This window comes from Rana temporaria, chromosome 5, assembly GCF_905171775.1.
Source record: "Rana temporaria chromosome 5, aRanTem1.1, whole genome shotgun sequence".
Lineage (NCBI taxonomy): Eukaryota > Metazoa > Chordata > Amphibia > Anura > Ranidae > Rana > Rana temporaria.
The window spans coordinates 425,013,110-425,035,225 of record NC_053493.1 but is presented as its reverse complement, the minus strand read 5'-3'; the positions used below and the strand labels follow the sequence as shown (position 1 = coordinate 425,035,225).

The 22,116-nt window shown below is 47.7% G+C and overlaps 1 protein-coding gene across 1 annotated transcript in view; it reads right to left on the bottom strand.

Moving 5' to 3' along the window:
* LOC120941724 overlaps positions 1-20,495 on the bottom strand; it is a 46,515-nt gene extending 26,020 nt beyond the window's left edge. Inside the window, exon 1 of the mRNA XM_040355345.1 lies at positions 20,373-20,495. Coding sequence (XP_040211279.1) covers positions 20,373-20,408 — 36 coding nt within the window. The 5' untranslated portion in view covers positions 20,409-20,495. The remainder of the gene's footprint in view (positions 1-20,372) is intronic.
* Positions 20,496-22,116: the final 1,621 nt, after the last annotated feature.

Below are 22,116 nucleotides of genomic sequence, written 5' to 3'. Positions count from 1 at the left end.
CCATCTATATACTATGTGTATACACACACCACACATCTCCCTATCTATATACACCTCATCTATATACTATGTGTATACACACCACACATCTCCCCATCTATATACTATGTGTATACACACACCACACATCTCCCCATCTATATACTATGTGTATACACACACCACACATCTCCCTATCTATATACACCTCATCTATATACTATGTGTATACACACACCACACATCTCCCCATCTATATACTATGTGTATACACACACCACACATCTCCCCATCTATATACTATGTGTATACACACCACACATCTCCCTATCTATATACACCTCATCTATATACTATGTGTATACACACCACACATCTCCCTATCTATATACACCTCATCTATATACTATGTGTATACACACACACCACACATCTCCCCATCTATATACTATGTGTATACACACACCACACATCTCCCTATCTATATACACCTCATCTATATACTATGTGTATACACACCACACATCTCCCCATCTATATACTATGTGTATACACACACCACACATCTCCCCATCTATATACTATGTGTATACACACACCACACATCTCCCTATCTATATACACCTCATCTATATACTATGTGTATACACACACCACACATCTCCCCATCTATATACTATGTGTATACACACACCACACATCTCCCTATCTATATACACCTCATCTATATACTATGTGTATACACACCACACATCTCCCCATCTATATACTATGTGTATACACACACCACACATCTCCCCATCTATATACTATGTGTATACACACACCACACATCTCCCTATCTATATACACCTCATCTATATACTATGTGTATACACACCACACATCTCCCCATCTATATACAATGTGTATACACACACCACACATCTCCCCATCTATATACTATGTGTATACACACACCACACATCTCCCCATCTATATACTATGTGTATACACACCACACATCTCCCTATCTATATACACCTCATCTATATACTATGTGTATACACACACCACACATCTCCCCATCTATATACTATGTGTATACACACACCACACATCTCCCCATCTATATACTATGTGTATACACACCACACATCTCCCTATCTATATACACCTCATCTATATACTATGTGTATACACACCACACATCTCCCTATCTATATACACCTCATCTATATACTATGTGTATACACACACACCACACATCTCCCCATCTATATACTATGTGTATACACACACCACACATCTCCCTATCTATATACACCTCATCTATATACTATGTGTATACACACCACACATCTCCCCATCTATATACAATGTGTATACACACACCACACATCTCCCCATCTATATACTATGTGTATACACACACCACACATCTCCCCATCTATATACTATGTGTATACACACCACACATCTCCCTACCTATATACACCTCATCTATATACTATGTGTATACACACACCACACATCTCCCCATCTATATACTATGTGTATACACACACCACACATCTCCCCATCTATATACTATGTGTATACACACCACACATCTCCCCATCTATATACTATGTGTATACACACACCACACATCTCCCCATCTATATACACCTCATCTATATACTATGTGTATACACACACCACACATCTCCCCATCTATATACTATGTGTATACACACCACACATCTCCCCATCTATATACTATGTGTATACACACACCACACATCTCCCCATCTATATACTATGTGTATACACACACCACACATCTCCCTATCTATATACACCTCATCTATATACTATGTGTATACACACCACACATCTCCCCATCTATATACTATGTGTATACACACACCACACATCTCCCCATCTATATACTATGTGTATACACACACCACACATCTCCCTATCTATATACACCTCATCTATATACTATGTGTATACACACCACACATCTCCCCATCTATATACTATGTGTATACACACACCACACATCTCCCCATCTATATACTATGTGTATACACACACCACACATCTCCCTATCTATATACACCTCATCTATATACTATGTGTATACACACCACACATCTCCCCATCTATATACACCTCATCTATATACTATGTGTATACACACCACACATCTCCCCATCTCCTGCAGTACACACAGACATCTAAGATCATTGTGATCTGAATGAACTAATACTCCCACTGCTTGTCAACAGGAGTGGCAGTATTTACTCCAGGTCCACGCATATTCTCACACAAGTATCACAGATTAAAGGGGTTTGTGGTGTTTGTCTCGGTCAGATTGATTACAGGTACTTATATAACACCATTAATTTATGCAATTTATACAATTATTTAAAAAAAAAATTGAAATAGGGGGGAAAAAAAAGAAAAGTAATTTTCGGTTTCGGTCTGAATTTTTTTTTTATTTCGGTTTCGTTTCGGTTCCAAAATTTCCATTTCGGTGCACCCCTAGTTGTTTTAGAACAAAAACAAAACATAGGGCAGTGGGAGGATCCAGGAAGGGGCATTTATTCTAAAACATGATTTTCCTAGGAGAATCCCATAGTCATGTTTAAAGTTTAAGCTAACAATCGGAGTTTACAAGTTTTTATAGCCTTAGCTAAATGACAGCAGTTTTTCCAATGGTTTACAGCTTCAGTCTTGAACTATTGGCCCTCCATTCCCTTCACTTATACAAGTGTCTCACTCTCTAGTCCTGCAAAACACATATTTATTTAATCCCTTATCAGTGAGAGGCTAGGTTACACATGGATGCTGCGTTCCCTGTAAAAGCAGAACACAACACTATGGAAAGTATAAGTATTGCCGCTCCTAATTGTGCGTTGCGTGCCATATAGTGAAGCACATGAAAAGCGCGCTTCGTCACGGTCACTTAACGTGTTCGTTTTGCGGTTACGTGAGGCACTGCATGCATTGGTCTTTATTCTTACAGTAGAGAAGTCATTAATTATAACTTTTTGTGAATTGGGACATTTAAAAACTTGCTTTTTTTTTTTTTATTCCAATCTAAATTTAGTAGGAGTCGGAGTCGGAGCATTGTTTGCCGACTCCGACTCCAGGTACCCAAAATTTCCCCCGACTCCGACTCCACAGCCCTGCATGTAACAATCAGTATTTTTTTTTTCAAGAAAATTTCTTAGAACCCCCGGAGCAGGCTCAGAACAGGCTGACGTCAGCTGGGATCTCAGCCTCTCCCTCTGCAGGGCTCAGAACAGGCTGACGTCAGCTGGGATCTCAGCCTCTCCCTCTGCAGGGCTCAGAACAGGCTGACGTCAGCTGGGATCTCAGCCTCTCCCTCTGCAGGGCTCAGAACAGGCTAACGTCAGCTGGGATCTCAGCCTCTCCCTCTGCAGGGCTCAGAACAGGCTGACGTCAGCTGGGATCTCAGCCTCTCCCTCTGCAGGGCTCAGAACAGGCTGACGTCAGCTGGGATCTCAGCCTCTCCCTCTGCAGGGCTCAGAACAGGCTGACGTCAGCTGGGATCTCAGCCTCTCCCTCTGCAGGGCTCAGAACAGGCTAACGTCAGCTGGGATCTCAGCCTCTCCCTCTGCAGGGCTCAGAACAGGCTAACGTCAGCTGGGATCTCAGCCTCTCCCTCTGCAGGGCTCAGAACAGGCTGACGTCAGCTGGGATCTCAGCCTCTCCCTCTGCAGGGCTCAGAACAGGCTAACGTCAGCTGGGATCTCAGCCTCTCCCTCTGCAGGGCTCAGAACAGGCTGACGTCAGCTGGGATCTCAGCCTCTCCCACTGCAGTGCTCGGAGCGGGATGACGTTAGCTGGGATCTCAGCCTCTCCCACTGCAGTGCTCGGAGCGGGATGACGTCAGCTGGGATCTCGGCCCCCTCCCTTTGCAGCGCTCGGAGCGAGCTGAAGTCAGCTGGGATCTCGGCCTCTCCCTCTGCAGTGCTCGGAGCGAGCCAACGTCAGCGGGGATCTCGGCCTCTCCCTCTGCAGTGCTCGGAGCGAGCCGACGTCAGTGGGGATCTCAGCCTCTCCCACTGCAGCGCTCGGAGCGAGCCAACGTCAGCGGGGATCTCAGCCTCTCCCTCTGCAGTGCTCGGAGCGAGCCGACGTCAGTGGGGATCTCAGCCTCTCCCACTGCAGCGCTCGGAGCGAGCCAACGTCAGCGAGGATCTCAGCCTCTCCCACTGCAGCGCTCGGAGCGAGCTGACGTCAGTGGGGATCTCAGCCTCTCCCACTGCAGCGCTCGGAGCGAGCTGACGTCAGTGGGGATCTCAGCCTCTCCCACTGCAGCGCTCAGGGCGAGCCAACGTCAGCAGGGATCTCAGCCTCTCCCACTGCAGCGCTCGGAGCGAGCCAACGTCAGCGAGGATCTCAGCCTCTCCCACTGCAGCGCTCGGAGCGAGCTGACGTCAGTGGGGATCTCAGCCTCTCCCACTGCAGCGCTCAGGGCGAGCCAACGTCAGCAGGGATCTCAGCCTCTCCCACTGCAGCGCTCAGAGCGAGCCGACGTCAGCAGGGATCTCAGCCTCTCCCACTGCAGCGCTCGGAGCAGGCTGATGTCAGCGGGGATCTCGGCCCCCTCCCTTTGCAGCGTTTAGAGCGATTTGACGTCAGCAGGGGTCTCGGCCTCTCCCTCTGCAGTATTTGGAGTGGAAAAGAAGAGCTCCGGGGGGGTCACGCGAGTATAAATAAGGAATTTTCCACATTAAAGTTACACAAGGAAACACACTACAAATTATATAATCTTTTTACAGAACGGATTACTTGACAAGGTCTTTAACTAAAGGTTAACTGCCTCCCGCTGTGCTGCCTCCATTCTGTCCAGCCAGCAGAACACAATTATCACTGATAGCGGCTGAAGCCGCCGGCAGCGATCGCATACAAAACTAATCCAACAGGCTGATTGTAGGTCGATCGATGGACGGATCGATCAACCTCAGTACAGCCCGCTTTGCCCGTAGACAAATCAAATGTTGGCCAGTCCTTGTTGAAACGTCTATCCATGGCCGGCTTCAAAGCTTCTATTGTCATCAGGCGTAGTGGGCGGGATCTGACCAGTTCTGGATCCTTCTGTCAGGGTAACGAATCACATGACAAAAAAATTATTATTGAAGTCCACCAAGTAACCTTTGACCCGACCTTCACTGACCAGCCAATAGGAACACAGGACCCTCCACAGTTCAGTTCTTATCTCTGGAATATTTCTTCACTTCAAATACTACAAAAACGTTTTTTCTACCCGGCGGCCCCGGGTAGGACTTCCTCTCTGCTTCACACCGTGGTTTCCACAAAACCGCAATTCTTGCCAGAACCGCGCACAACCTCGGAGCCGCTTCCTGCAGATAACGGCGAGGGAAGTGCAGAGCTTCCTGTTCTCAGAATAGCAGAAGTGACTCAAACATCCCCTCCAGGAAACCACACAGGCATCACTTCCTCCTCCTCCTCACACCTCCACCACTAATACAGAGGAGATTATTGCAACATTTATTATTTGTTTCCCAGATCTCCACCACTGTACAGAATTCACAAATCTCCATCTCTGTCCTTCAGCAATATGCTTAGGATAAAGTCTCCACCACACACACAGGCCGGCGGGGAATGTTATCTTGTTAGGTAACCCACAGTGCTCTGGGGATCCTCTTATATACAGTGCTCAAAAAATAATAATGAAAGGAACACTTTGAACACACATCAGTTCGCAATGGGGAAAAATCTCATGCTGGATATCTATACTGATATGGACTGTGCAATGTCTTGGGATCCATACTGGTATAGACTGGGTAATGTCTTGGGATCCATACTGTATAGACCGGGTAATGTCTTGGGATCCATACGGTATAGACCGGGTAATGTCTTGGGATCCATACTGGTATGGACCGGGTAATGTCTTGGGATCCATACTGGTATGGACCGGGTAATGTCTTGGGATCCATACTGGTATGGACCGGGTAATGTCTTGGGATCCATACTGGTATGGACCGGGTAATGTCTTGGGATCCATACTGGTATGGACCGGGTAATGTCTTGGGATCCATACTGGTATGGACCGGGTAATGTCTTGGGATCCATACTGGTATGGACCGGGTAATGTCTTGGGATCCATACTGGTATGGACCGGGTAATGTCTTGGGATCCATACTGGTATGGACCGGGTAATGTCTTGGGATCCATACTGGTATGGACCGGGTAATGTCTTGGGATCCATACTGGTATGGACCGGGTAATGTCTTGGGATCCATACTGGTATGGACCGGGTAATGTCTTGGGATCCATACTGGTATGGACTGGGTAATGTCTTGGGATCCATACTGGTATGGACTGGGTAATGTCTTGGGATCCATACTGGTATGGACTGGGTAATGTCTTGGGATCCATACTGGTATGGACTGGGTAATGTCTTGGGATCCATACTGGTATGGACTGGGTAATGTCTTGGGATCCATACTGGTATGGACTGGGTAATGTCTTGGGATCCATACTGGTATGGACTGGGTAATGTCTTGGGATCCATACTGGTATGGACTGGGTAATGTCTTGGGATCTATACTGGTATGGACTGGATAATGTGTTAGGAATGAAAACATGCCACATTGTTTGAGGGAAATTAGAATGATCTCCCTACAGAGGGCTGAATTCAAAGACCCCAAAAATCAAAGTGAAAAAATTATGCAGCAGGCGAGTCCATTTTGCTGAAATTTCATTGCAGAAACTAAACATTGTCCTCCGTAGTCTGTGTGGGCCCCAAGTGCTTATATGCATGGCTGCCAACATCAGGGCATGCTCCTGTGCGGCACAGGGCGTGACCGCGAGGGGAGCCGAGCGTACTGCGCTCGGTATAGGTCGTCGGCGTTCAAATACAGCGCGGAAAGCGGGAATCGACTCAAACAGCGCAGGAGAAGCGAGGACGACACCACCAGGGCCGCAGACGGACGCCGGACCGGACAAGGCCGCGGGGAAAGACACCGACGAGGGGCATTCAAAACTGAATATTTTATTTTTTTCCTGAAATTTCCCTTCCAGGTTTGGGGTGCGCGCTATACCCAGGGGCGCGTTATATGAAGATAAATACGATTATATCTCTCTATATATAAAAATTAATAAAAAATAATAATAATAATTATTATTATTTTGACACACCAATAAAATTGTCGGCCAAAAATAGGGTTATCTGTGTTTTTCTGATAGAGGAAAAATAAAACACACAAAGTGGTGATTGAAGGATTTATGACGTTTCTACGTCCCTGGCATATTTCTATAATCGGAGTTTAGATTGGAACGTGTTTTACGGACTGGAAATGTTTAGGCTGATAGATAAGTGTGGCCGGTTTCTCAAGGAAATATTACGGTGCGTCACACGGAGATAAACTTCTTCTTAGAACGGTCATCCTCCTTCTCTGTAACCAATCCCTAATGTATTAAAATCCATCCCTTCCTTTTATATTGTATTTATTGCCCCGCCCCCTCCCCTCCGGTGCTTCTCCAGTCTCTCCCGTACAAATCGGTGACCCGGAGAAGGAATCCGCCGGCGCCGGAAGAGAGTCATCATGAAAACCAAAAAAGGACAGATGGTCCCCGACAATCTACGACTCGGAGGCCCGAGGGCGACATTATGACGTCACATCCAGGCCGGCGGTAGTAAACAAAGCCTCCTGGACCATCTGTCCTTTTTTGTGGCGTGAGGTCCACATCTCTCCATAAAGAGGACCTGTCACGTAATAAAGTAAAACCTTGGTTTGAGAGTACCTTGGTTTGAGAGCGTTTTGCAAGACAAGCAAAATGTTCTGATAAATTTTGCCTCGATATACAAGCGATGTCTTGATATAAGAGTAGCGTCATGTCACAACTGAGTATAAAAGAGAAGAGAGGAGCCTCTAAGTGTAGCAATATGGTTACATTGAACCACTTAAGGACCGCCTCCTTATGGCACGGCTGGGCACAAGCACATACAAGTACGTCCTCTTTAAGTGCCCAGCCATGGGTCGCGGGCGCACTCCCGCGACCCGGTCCGAAGCTCCGTGACCATGGTACCGGCGGACCTGATCGCCGCTGGAGTCCCGCGATCGGTCCCCGGAGCTGAAGAACGGGAGAGGTGTGTGTAAACACAGCTTCCGCCTTCTTCACTGTGGCGCCGTCATCGATCGTGTGTTCCCTTATATAGGGGGACACAATCGATGACGTCACACCTACAGCCACACCCCCCTACAGTTAGAAACACAGATGAGGTCACACATAACCCCTTCAGCACCCCCTTGTGGTTAACTTCCAAACTGCAATTGTCACAGTAAACAATGCATTTTTTTGCTCTGAAAATGACAATGGTCCCAAAAATGTGTCAAAATTGTCCGATGTGTCCGCCATAATGTCGCAGTCACGAAAAAAAAAAAAAAAAAAAAAAAAAAAAAAAACGCTGATCGCCGCCATTAGTAGTAAAAAAAAAAAACAAAAAATGATTAATAAAATTGCAATAAAACTATCCCCCATTTTGTAGACGCTATATATTTTGCGCAAACCAACCGATAAACGCTTATTGCGTTTTTTTTTTTATACCAAAAATAGGTAGAAGAATACGTATCGGCCTAAACTGAGGAAAAAAATAATGTTTTTTTTATATATTTTTGGGGGATATTTATTATAGCAAAAAGTAAAAAATATTGCATTTTTTAAAAATTGTCGCTCTATTTTTGTTTATAGCGCAAAAAATAAAAACCGCAGAGGTGATGAAATACCACCAAAAGAAAGCTCTATTTGTGGGGAAAAAAGGACGCCAATTTTGTTTGGGAGCCACGTTGCACGACCGCGCAATTGTCTGTTAAAGCGGCGCAGTGCCGAATCGCAAAAAGGGGCAAGGTCCTTTAGCTGCATTTTGGTCCGGGTCTTAAGTGGTTAATTAAAATGTTGAATAGATCATTTTGCAAATTGCAAAAAAATAGCACCAAAAGAAAGCTCTTCTTGTGAGGGGGGGGGGGGGCTCAGTGCTCCTGCCCTCCTCCCTCAGTCCTAATGCGAGCAGTGGGAGGAGTTATGCAAATATCAAAAAGGCCTGGATGGTGTTTTCCTAAGCAGGCTGGATTTGCATAGGTAACACCCACATGTGATGCTGACCCTCCCACCTGAAGTCCAGCAAATATATAGAATATAAAACAAAAGTATCAGTTTTATTCATTTTATTAGGACATCGGGATGAGGATTTAGAAGAAGAAGAGAAGATCAGGGAGAAGAAGAAAAAAACTGGAGCGTGTCAGAGATAATAAAAAAGGTGTGCCCCACCCAAATACAAAAACGGCCTCCGCCCGCCCCACCACCCCTGCCATGACCTCACCTGCACTTCCACGCTTCTATTCTGCCCCACCCCCCATAATTTCACCTTACCTGCTCTGCCACGCTTCTATTCTGCCCCACGCCCATCCTCCATGACTTCACCTGACCTGCACTCCCACGCTTCTATTCTGCCCCACCCCCTACCACCTCACCTGACCTGCACTTCCATGCTTCTATTCTACCCCACCCTCCATGACTTCACCTTACCCCACCCCCTACCACCTCACCTCACCTAACCTGCCACTTCCACACTTCTATTCTGCTTCACACAACTCTTCACTCCAACCAAACCATCCGACCCAAATACAGCCCCATCTCCTCCATGAATCCAACTCAGATCACCCCAAAATCCTTCTTATACCCCTATTCTGTCGCTGTCATGTGATCACTATAACCCCGCCTCCTTCCAGGAGCGGGGAGCAGAGGCGCCACAAGAAGAGTGGCCGCTGTCAATTAAGGAACCCCGTGTGTTGGGGCACCACCCTGTAGATCGGGGGTCCCCAAATTATTCCGTAGATCTACACTGTATATTTATAGAAAAAAAAATCCCCATCAGGGGGTTCCTCATCAGAGCCCGCCCCTTACATCAGGGGGTTCCTCATCAGAGCCCGCCCCTTACATCAGGGGGTTCCTCATCAGAGCCCGCCCCTTACATCAGGGGGTTCCTCATCAGAGCCCGCCCCTTACATCAGGGGGTTCCTCATCAGAGCCCGCCCCTTACATCAGGGGGTTCCTCATCAGAAGGTTCCTCATCATAGCCCACCCCTTACATCAGGGGATTCCTCATCAGAAGGTTCATCAGAGCCCGCCCCTTGCATCAGGGGATTCCTCATCAGAAGGTTCATCAGAGCCCGCCCCTTGCATCAGAGGGTTCCTCATCAGAGCCCGCCCCTTACATCAGGGGGTTCCTCATCAGAGCCCACCCCTTACATCAGGGGGTTCCTCATCAGAGCCCACCCCTTACATCAGGGGGTTCCTCATCAGAGCCCACCCCTTACATCAGGGGGTTCCTCATCAGAGCCCACCCCTTACATCAGGGGGTTCCTCATCAGAGCCCACCCCTTACATCAGGGGGTTCCTCATCAGAGCCCACCCCTTACATCAGGGGGTTCCTCATCAGAGCCCGCCCCTTACATCAAGGGTTCCTCATCAGAGCCCGCCCCTTACATCAAGGGTTCCTCATCAGAGCCCGCCCCTTACATCAAGGGTTCCTCATCAGAGCCCGCCCCTTACATCAAGGGTTCCTCATCAGAGCCCGCCCCTTACATCAAGGGTTCCTCATCAGAGCCCGCCCCTTACATCAAGGGTTCCTCATCAGAGCCCACCCCTTACATCAAGGGTTCCTCATCAGAGCCCACCCCTTACATCAAGGGTTCCTCATCAGAGCCCGCCCTTACATCAGGGGTTCCTCATCAGAGCCCGCCCCATACATCAGGGGTCCCAATCAGGAGCCCGCCCCATACATCAGGGGTCCCAATCAGGAGCCCGAGTACACATTTGCTTCGTATACTCATTCGCGCTTTTCAGTCCATTACAGCAGGGCTCGACAAAATCCGGGCGCCAGGTCGCGCTTGCGACAAGAAATTGTGACCTGGCGCCCGCCGGTAATTGAGGCCACGGCTTTGCGGCCTTGTGAAGTCCCAAGCTTCCTTCGGTGACCTGGTGCCATCTGGTGGTGGCCGTTGGCATTACAAGTAAATCAGCAGTTCTAATGTGTAATTTTTCACTGCCATCTCCTTCCCTTTAATTAGAACCCCCAAACATTATGTATATTTTTTTATTCTAACAACCTAGAGAATAAAAAGGCGATCGTTGCAATACTTTGTCAGGCCGTATTTGCGCAGCGGTCTTACAAGCGCACTTTTTTGGGTAAAAAATACACTTTTTTTCCCCCGATTTCCCTTAAGGGATAATCAAACCCCTTCTAAAAAAAAAAAAAAAAAAAAACACCTTGACCCCAAAGACCCAAACAAGGCTGAACACCTTTTCCAAAATCATAAAGAAAGCAGTAGCACAGCAGCTACAACTCCATTTGGACCCCCACAAACTCCTTGACCCGCTACAATCAGGCTTCCGTCCAGGCCATGGCACAGAATCGGCACTGCTCAAAATATGGGATGATGCCCTCAAAGCAGCAGATGACGGAGAATCATGCCTACTGGTTAGGGATGTCCCGATACCGATACTAGTATCGGTACTTGTACTCGGGGGAAATGCTCCGATGCTTCACCCAATACCGGGGCAGTCAGGTATCGGGGGGAGTTACAAGTCTTCTCCGTGCGGTCTTCTCCCCCTCCATGCCGCTCTCCCCCCATGCTGTCTTGTCCCCCTCCGTGCCGTCTTTGTCTTCTCCCCGGTATCGAGACAACCCTACTACTGGACCTAAGTGCAGCATTCGATACAGTAGATCACAAAACTCTACTCATTCGTCTCAAAGAAGTAGGCAGAGTCACAGACACAGATCTACCCTGGTTCCCTTCCTTCCTAGGAAATTGATCCCAAACAGTGAAACTAGGAGTTTTCACCTCGGAAATGCGCACCGTTTCTTGCGGAGTCCCTCAAGGATCGCCCCCGTTACCCGTGCTCTTCAACATCTACCTCCGCCCTCTCCTCAAAATCATCAGTGAGCAAAATTTGTGCTACCACTCCTATGCGGATGACACTCAACTTTACTTTCGGATCACCGAAAAAAACGACCGATATCACGGATTAGAAAAATGCCTGCCATTGATTGACGAATGGATGACTGAGAGCTCCCTCAAACTCAACGGATCCAAAAACAGAACTACGGTACTTCTCCTCCACGCAAACCGGAAGAATAAAGCTAGGACATCATGGACACCACCCACCATCCTGGGACAGATCATCACCCCAAGTACCAAGGTCAGAAGCCTCGGAGTAACCTTTGACTCAGATGCCGATGGATGCGCAAATAGGATAAGTAGTCAGCGGATCCCACCACCTTCTCCGCCTACTGCGTAGTCTCCTCCCCTTCATCCCAGAAGAGGACACAGTGGTAGTAGTGGTGCAACGGATAACAGTTGATCCGTGATCCGAAGGCACACACTGTGATCCACGGATTGCCGCGGCTCCGGAGCTAGGCCGAAGCCGCGGCCTTTCCTAATGTTATGGCCGGCTTCGGCCTAGCTCCGGAGCCGCGGCCATCTTGGTACACCCGGCGGCGGCCCTTCTCTGTTTACACTCACAGAGGAGGAGGAGCCCGCACTCATGGGACACACCGCGAGTCCTACTACTGGGGGGGTCTGTCTGCACCAAGAAGGGGGGGGGATCTGCCTGCACCGAGAAGGTAGGGGGGGTCTGTCTGCACCGAGAAGGGGGGGGGGGTCTGCCTGCACCGAGAAGGTAGGGGGGTCTGTCTGCACCAAGGGGGGGGGATCTGCCTGCACCGAGAAGGGGGGGGGGTCTGTCTGCACCGAGAAGGGGGGGGGGTCTGTCTGCACCGAGAAGGGGGGGGGGTCTGTCTGCACCGAGAAGGGGGGGGGGTCTGTCTGCACCGAGAAGGGGGGGGGGTCTGTCTGCACCGAGAAGGGGGGGGGGTCTGTCTGCACCGAGAAGGGGGGGGGGTCTGTCTGCACCGAGAAGGGGGGGGGGGTCTGTCTGCACCGAGAAGGGGGGGGGTCTGTCTGCACCGAGAAGGGGGGGGGGGTCTGTCTGCACCGAGAAGGGGGGGGGGTCTGTCTGCACCGAGAAGGGGGGGGGGGGGTCTGTCTGCACCGAGAAGGGGGGGGGGTCTGTCTGCACCGAGAAGGGGGGGGGGTCTGTCTGCACCGAGAAGGGGGGGGGTCTGTTTGCACCGAGAAGGGGGGGGTCTGTCTGCACCGAGAAGGGGGGGGGGTCTGTCTGCACCGAGAAGGGGGGGGGGGTCTGTCTGCACCGAGAAGGGGGGGGGGTCTGTCTGCACCGAGAAGGGGGGGGGGTCTGTCTGCACCGAGAAGGGGGGGGGGGGGTCTGTCTGCACCGAGAAGGGGGGGGGTCTGTCTGCACCGAGAAGGGGGGGGTCTGTCTGCACCGAGAAGGGGGGGGGTCTGTCTGCACCGAGAAGGGGGGGGGTCTGTCTGCACCGAGAAGGGGGGGGGTCTGTCTGCACCGACAAGGGGGGGGGGTCTGTCTGCACCGACAAGGGGGGGGTCTGTCTGCACCGACAAGGGGGGGGGTCTGTCTGCACCGACAAGGGGGGGGGTCTGTCTGCACCGACAAGGGGGGGTTCTGTCTGCACCGACAAGGGAAGGAGAAGTGGATATTACAGTGGGGGAGAATTTTTTTGCCGATCCGAAAAATGATCCGATCCGTGACTCCTGATCCGAGGAACGATCCGAACCATGAGTTTTTTTTATCCGTTGCACCCCTAAGCAGTAGTAGTTGGAACAATCATCAATTCTCGACTCGACTACGCAAACTCCCTCTACCGAAATACCAGATCTCACGCCTACAAGTCGTTCAGAACACGGCAGCCAGGTTGATAACAGGAAAGAAACCCTGGGAATCCATCACCCCGTCCTTGAGGGCCCTTCATTGGCTAACAGTAAAGGATCGGATCGCATTCAAGACCCTCTCCCTCACCCACAAATGCACACAAGGAAAGGTTCCTCAATATTTATGCAAGAAAATAAAATGCTACACCACCCATCGCACTCTCCGATCATCAAACCAAAACCTCCTCCACATCCCCGAGTCCCGCTACAAATGGAAGGGAGAACGAAGATTTGCAGTCCAAGGACCACGGCTATGGAACGTTCTACCAACAGACATCCGCATGGAAGAAAACAATCGGGGCCTTCAGGAAAAAACTCAAGACCTGATCCTTCAGAAGAGGCGGGACAACTCCGGATGGAAGAAAACCATCGGGGGGCTTCAGGAAAAAACTCAAGACCCGCCCCTTCTGAAGGATCAGGACGACTCTGGATGGAAGAAAACCATCGGGCCTTCAGGAAAAAACTCAAGACCCGCCCCTTCTGAAGGATCAGGACGACACGGGATGGAAGAAAACCATCGGGCCATCAGGAAAAAACTCAAGACCCGCCTCTTCTGAAGGATCAGGACGACACGGGATGGAAGAAAACCATCGGGCCATCAGGAAAAAACTCAAGACCCGCCTCTTCTGAAGGATCAGGACGACACGGGATGGAAGAAAACCATCGGACCTTCAGGAAAAAACTCAAGACCCGCCTCTTCTGAGGGATCAGGACGACACCGAATGGAAAGCGCCTTGAGGCGATTAAGTTCGCATGTGTAGCGCTATACAAGTTATTCACTCACTCACTTGTTTTAATTAAAAAATAAGACAACAGTAAAGTTACCCGTTTTTTTTTATACTGTGAAAGATGTTACGCCGAGTAAATTGATACCCAACATGTCACGCTTCAAAATTGCGTCTGCTCGTGGAATGGCGACAAACTTTTACCCTTTAAAATCTCCATAGGCGACGTTTAAAAAAATTCTACAGGTTGCATGTTTTGAGTTACAGAGGAGGTCTAGGGCTAGAATTATTGCTCTCGCTCTAACGATCGCGGCGATACCTCACATGTGTGGTTTTGAACACCGTTTACATATGCGGGCGCTACTCGCGTATGCAATCGCTTCTGCGTGCAAGCTCATTTGGACGGGGCGCGTTTTCTGGCTCCCAACTTTTTTAGCTGGCTCCTAGATTCCAAGGAAGTTTGTCAAACCCTGCGTTACAGCGCGACGAATGTGCGATCTCCATTACGAACGCTAGTTTTACTAGACCAAGCGCTTTCGTCTCGTACTTGATTCAGAAGCATGCGTGGAATTTTGTGCATCGGAAGTGGCTACACATGATCGGAATTTATGAAGAACGGATTTCGTTGTCGAAAAATTTGAGAACCGGCTCTCAAAATTTTTTGTTGTCGGAAATCCCGACAGAAAAATGTCCGATAAAGCCTACACACGGTCGGAAATTCCGACAACAAGCTCCCAATCGAACATTTGTTGTCGGAAAGTCTGATCGTCTGTATGCGGCTTTAGAGGGAAGTTTCAGGAATCTGCAGCCTCACCATTGCCAGGAATCCATTGCCAGGAATGCAGTGCCCCACCATTGCCAGGAAATCCAGCACCCGCCATTGCCAGGAATGCAGCACCCACCATTATCAAGGAATGCAGCCTGATTGATGCCCGTCCATCGGCAGCCTTGGAGGGGACAGAGAGGGGGCGGAACGAGCACCAAAAGATTACATACAGGGAAAACTCCTGTTTACATGGTGGTCCCTTTATTACAAAGTCCCGCCTCCTATGATGGACAGAACAGTCGTCCAATGGCAGTGCAGGAGACGGGACTTCCTATGACAGAGGCCACCCGTAAACAGGAAATTCTCCTCTTGTACGCACGGCACTCGTCCCGCCTCCTCCGTGTTCTCTCCAAGGCAGCCAGCATGTATAACTTGTGTGGCCCCGGCACTGGGAGATCGTTGGGGGCCACAAAGGAGAGATACATATATGTCCAAATAAGGAGGCAGGCCTCAAAACCCGAACAGGGGCCGCGATTGGCCCACAGGCCGGACTTTGGACATGCCTGCTGTAGACCAACATGGTGCCCAATATCGGACGTCTCGCAGTACAGGTGATCTGGTCCATAAGCAGTTCCCCATAAATAAACAACCAGTAAGAACGTCAACAATCCGTTTACCGGAGTTCATCAACCAACCTCATCCGCCCCCCCCCCCCCCCCCCCCCCGCCGTGACGGGATGTGCCACATCGCCTTCTTTTAGTAAGGATTTGAAGCTCCGCAGCCGGCTATACAAAACTAATGTGTACTCCGACTCCTGAGGAAGCCCATTGAGGAGAAACATGTTGGAGCTTCCCCCACCTCCGCTATCCCACCTTGGAGTGTGGTGGCCTCGTAGCTCCTGGCTGAGACGGGGATACCGCTACGGGATTGGTTCAGGCCTTTCTGACCCCCATTAGTAGCTTGTTTTCTGTATTCAAATTCTACCCGTCGTCTTTTATATTCGTTTTCTCACATCATGCTCTATATACAGAGGTGGGCGGTCCCCTATAGACACCGGGAACCCCTATACATTATATACAGACGGTCCCTCCCCCCCCCCCCCATACATTATATACAGACGTCCCCCCCATACATTATATACAGAGGTGGGTGGTCCCCTATAGACATCGGCAATCCCTATACATTATATACCGAGATGGACAGTCCCCTATAGACACTGGGACCCCTAAACATAATATACAGCGATGATCGTCCCCCAATACACACCGGCATCCCCTGTACATTATATATAGACGGTCCCTCCCCCCCCCCCCCCGTACATTATATACAGACAGTCCTCCCATACATTATATACAGAGGTGGGCGGTCCCCTATAGACACCGGGAACCCCTATACATTATATACAGAGGTGGGTGGTCCCCTTTGGACACCAGAATCCCCCATACATTATATATATAGACATGGATGCTCCCAATAGACACCGGCAATCCCTATACATTATATACCGAGATGGACAGTCCCCTATAAAAAGATGGGTGTTCCCCTATAGACACTGAGATTTCCCCTATTATATATACAGTGAGGAAAATAAGTATTTGAACACCCTGCTATTTTGCAAGTTCTCCCACTTGGAAATCATGGAGGGGTCTGAAATTGTCATCGTAGGTGCATGTCCACTGTGAGAGACATAATCCCAAAAAAAAATTCCAGAAATCACAATTTATGATTTTTTTAACTATTTATTTGTATGATACAGCTGCAAATAAGTATTTGAACACCTGTCTATCAGCTAGAATTCTGACCCTCAAAGACCTGTTAGTCTGCCTTTAAAATGTCCACCTCCACTCCATTTATTATCCTAAATTAGATGCACCTGTTTGAGGTCATTAGCTGCATAAAGACACCTGTCCACCCCATACAATCAGTAAGAATCCAACTACTAACATGGCCAAGACCAAAGAGCTGTCCAAAGACACTAGAGACAAATTTGTACACCTCCACAAGGCTGGAAAGGGCTACGGGGAAATTGCCAAGCAGCTTGGTGAAAAAAGGGTCCACTGTTGGAGCAATCATTAGAAAATGGAAGAAGCTAAACATGACTGTCAATCTCCCTCGGACTGGGGCTCCATGCAAAATCTCACCTCATGGGGTCTCAATGATCCTAAGAAAGGTGAGAAATCAGCCCAGGACTACACGGGAGGAGCTGGTCAATGACCTGAAAAGAGCTGGGACCACCGTTTCCAAGGTTACAGTTGGTAATACACTAAGACGTCATGGTTTGAAATCTTGCAATGCACAGAAGGTTCCCCTGCTTAAACCAGCACATGTCAAGGCCCGTCTTAAGTTTGCCAATGACCATTTGGATGATCCAGAGGAGTCATGGGAGAAAGTCATGTGGTCAGATGAGACCAAAATATAACTTTTTGGTCATAATTCCACTAACCGTGTTTGGAGGAAGAAGAATGATGAGTACCATCCCAAGAACCATCCCTACTGTGAAGCATGGGGGTGGTAGCATCATGCTTTGGGGGTGTTTTTCTGCACATGGGACAGGGCGACTGCACTGTATTAAGGAGAGGATGACCGGGGCCATGTATTGCGAGATTTTGGGCAACAACCTCCTTCCCTCAGTTAGAGCTTTGAAGATGGGTCGAGGCTGGGTCTTCCAACATGACAATGACCCGAAGCACACAGCCAGGATAACCAAGGAGTGGCTCTGTAAGAAGCATATCAAGGTTCTGGCGTGGCCTAGCCAGTCTCCAGACCTAAACCCAATAGAGAATCTTTGGAGGGAGCTCAAACTCCGTGTTTCTCAGCGACAGCCCAGAAACCTGACTGATCTAGAGAAGATCTGTGTGGAGGAGTGGGCCAAAATCCCTCCTCCAGTGTGTGCAAACCTGGTGAAAAACTACAAGAAACGTTTGACCTCTGTAATTGCAAACAAAGCCTACTGTACCAAATATTAACATTGATTTTCTCAGGTGTTCAAATACTTATTTGCAGCTGTATCATACAAATAAATAGTTATCATACATTGTGATTTCTGGATTTTTTTCTTGATTATGTCTCTCACAGTGGACATGCACCTACTATGACAATTTCAGACCCCTCCATGATTTCCAAGTGGGAGAACTTGCAAAATAGCAGGGTGTTCAAATACTTATTTTCCTCACTGTATATATATATAAATATATATAGACACCATGATTCCTTGTAATTATATACAGAGATGGACAGTCCCCTATAGACACTGGGACCCCTAAACATAATATACAGAGATGATCGTCCCCCAATACACACCGGCATCCCCTGTACATTATATATAGACAGTCCCCTATAGACACCAGAATCCCCCATACATTATATACAGACGGTCCCCCCCCGTACATTATATACAGACGATCCCCCCCCCGTACATTATATACAGACGATCCCCCCGTACATTATATACAGACGATCCCCCCCGTACATTATATACAGACGGTCCCCCCCGTACATTATATACAGACGGCCCTCCCCGTACATTATATACAGACGGTCCCCCCCGTACATTATATACAGACGGCCCCCCCCGTACATTATATACAGACGGTCCCCCCCGTACATTATATACAGACGGCCCCCCCCCCCGTACATTATATACAGACGGTCCCCCCCCCGTACATTATATACAGACGGCCCCCCCCGTACATTATATACAGACGGTCCCCCCCGTACATTATATACAGACGGTCCCCCCCCGTACATTATATACAGACGGTCCCCCCCGTACATTATATACAGACGATCCCCCCCGTACATTATATACAGACGGTCCCCCCCGTACATTATATACAGACGGTCCCCCCCCCGTACATTATATACAGACGGCCCCCCCCGCGTACATTATATACTCTCCTCTCTGTATACATTATATATACTCTCCTCTCTGTATACATTATATATATACTCCTCTCTGTATACATTATATATACTCTCCTCTCTGTATACATTATATATACTCTCCTCTCTGTATACATTATATATACACACTCCTCTCTGTATACATTATATATACACTCCTCTCTGTATACATTATATATACTCTCCTCTGTATACATTATATATACTCTCCTCTCTGTATACATTATATATACTCTCCTCTGTATACATTATATATACTCTCCTCTGTATACATTATATATACTCTCCTCTCTGTATACATTATATATACTCTCCTCTCTGTATACATTATATATACTCTCCTCTCTGTATACATTATATATACTCCTCTCTGTATACATTATATACACTCCTCTCTGTATACATTATATACACTCCTCTCTGTATACATTATATATACTCTCCTCTCTGTATACATTATATATACTCTCCTCTCTGTATACATTATATATACACTCCTCTCTGTATACATTATATACACTCCTCTCTGTATACATTATATATACTCTCCTCTCTGTATACATTATATATATATACTCTCCTCTCTGTATACATTATATATATATACTCTCCTCTGTATACATTATATATACTCCTCTGTATACAGACGTATATAGGGAGGTGAGGGGATATATAATGTATACAGACAGTGGGGGGTCGGTGTGTATATATATATATAACGGGTCCGGTATATGATGGGGGGGGAGGGGGGTACATATAACGGGGGGGAGGGGGTACATATAACGGGTCCGGTATATGATGGGGGGGAGGGGGGTACATATAACGGGTCCGGTATATGATGGGGGGGAGGGGGGTACATATAACGGGTCCGGTATATGATATGGGGGGGGGGGGGAGGGGGGTACATATAACGGGGGGGAGGGGGGTACATATAACGGGGGGGAGGGGGGGTACATATAACGGGGGGGAGGGGGGTACATATAACGGGTCCTGTATACAATAATGATGATGATGTGAGGAGAGGGAGGAGGGGGGAGGGGAGGTCTCTCTCCTCACACACAGAGGAGGAGGATGGAGTCCCCGGTTCTCCCCCCGGTGTGTCCCCTCCCCCTCTCTCTATTTCCCGCCGGTTCTCTCCCCGGGGTCCCTCCCCCTCACCTGAAGAAGGTTCTCCGGTAGAAGCGGCCGCTCCATCCTCCGCCGTCCCGCTCACCGAATCCTCACCGACACTGTGGGCGGGGCCCAGATCTCAGAAGGAGGAGCCCGCTGAGGCGAGGGGAGAGAGAGGGGGAGAGAGAGAGAAGGCGGGGAAAGCGACTCGCGCGTGATTGGACGGAGCCGAGAGGAGGAGCCAAACCCGGCGCTGGGAATCGGGAGCGGGCCGGCCATTGGCCGCTTCCCGCCGGGAGGAGTCAGGAGAAAATCTTCTCGCGCGCGATTGGCGGAGAGGAGAAGGCGGGATCTGGAGATCATGATGGGAACTGTGTGGAGAGGGGGGGATGGGGAGGACGGCTGTGATTGAGCGAGGTTAGAGGAGGAGCTTCGTCTGCGAATCACATTCCGCGAGAGGAGGGGCTGCGAATTCCCGGATGGGGGAGGAGGGGGAGACCCGTCACCCTGGAAACAATGCAATTTTCTCTGTTGTCACGTGACCTGAAATATCAACAGAGATCAATTATCTCCATCACTTCAGACAGAGAGATCAATTATCTCCATGAATCATGTAATACAGAAAGAGATCAGTGATCTCCATCATCTATAACAAAGAGATTAATAATCTCCATCATATACAGAGAGATCAATAATCTCCATCATATACAGAGAGATCAATAATCTCCATATTATACAGAGAGATCAATAATCTCCATTATATACAGAGAGATCAATAATCTCCATCATATACAGAGAGATCAATAATCTCCATCATATACAGAGAGATCAATAATCTCCATATTATACAGAGAGATCAATAATCTCCATCATATACAGAGAGATCAATAATCTCCATAATATACAGAGATCAATAATCTCCATTATATACAGAGATCAATAATCTCCATTATATACAGAGAGATCAATAATCTCCATTATATACAGAGAGATCAATAATCTTCATATTATACAGAGAGATCAATAATCTCCATAATATACAGAGAGATCAATAATCTCCATCATATACAGAGAGATCAATTATGTCTATTATATACAGAGAGATTAATAATCTCCATAATATACAGAGAGATCAATAATCTCCATCATATACAGAGAGATCAATAATCTCCATATTATACAGAGAGATCAATAATCTCCATTATATACAGAGAGATCAATAATCTTCATATTATACAGAGAGATCAATAATCTCCATAATATACAGAGAGATCAATAATCTCCATCATATACAGACAGATCAATAATCTCCATATTATACAGAGAGATCAATAATCTCCATTATATACAGAGAGATCAATAATCTTCATATTATACAGAGAGATCAATAATCTCCATAATATACAGAGAGATCAATAATCTCCATCATATACAGACAGATCAATAATCTCCATATTATACAGAGAGATCAATAATATACAGAGAGATCAATAATCTCCATATTATACAGAGAGATCAATAATCTCCATCATATACAGAGAGATCAATAATCTCCACAATATACAGAGAGATCAATAATCTCCATATTATACAGAGAGATCAATAATCTCCATCATATACAGAGAGATCAATAATCTCCATCATATACAGAGAGATCAATAATCTCCACAATATACAGAGAGATCAATAATCTCCATATTATACAGAGAGATCAATTATGTCTATTATATACAGAGAGATTAATAATCTCCATAATATACAGAGAGATCAATAATCTCCATCATATATAACA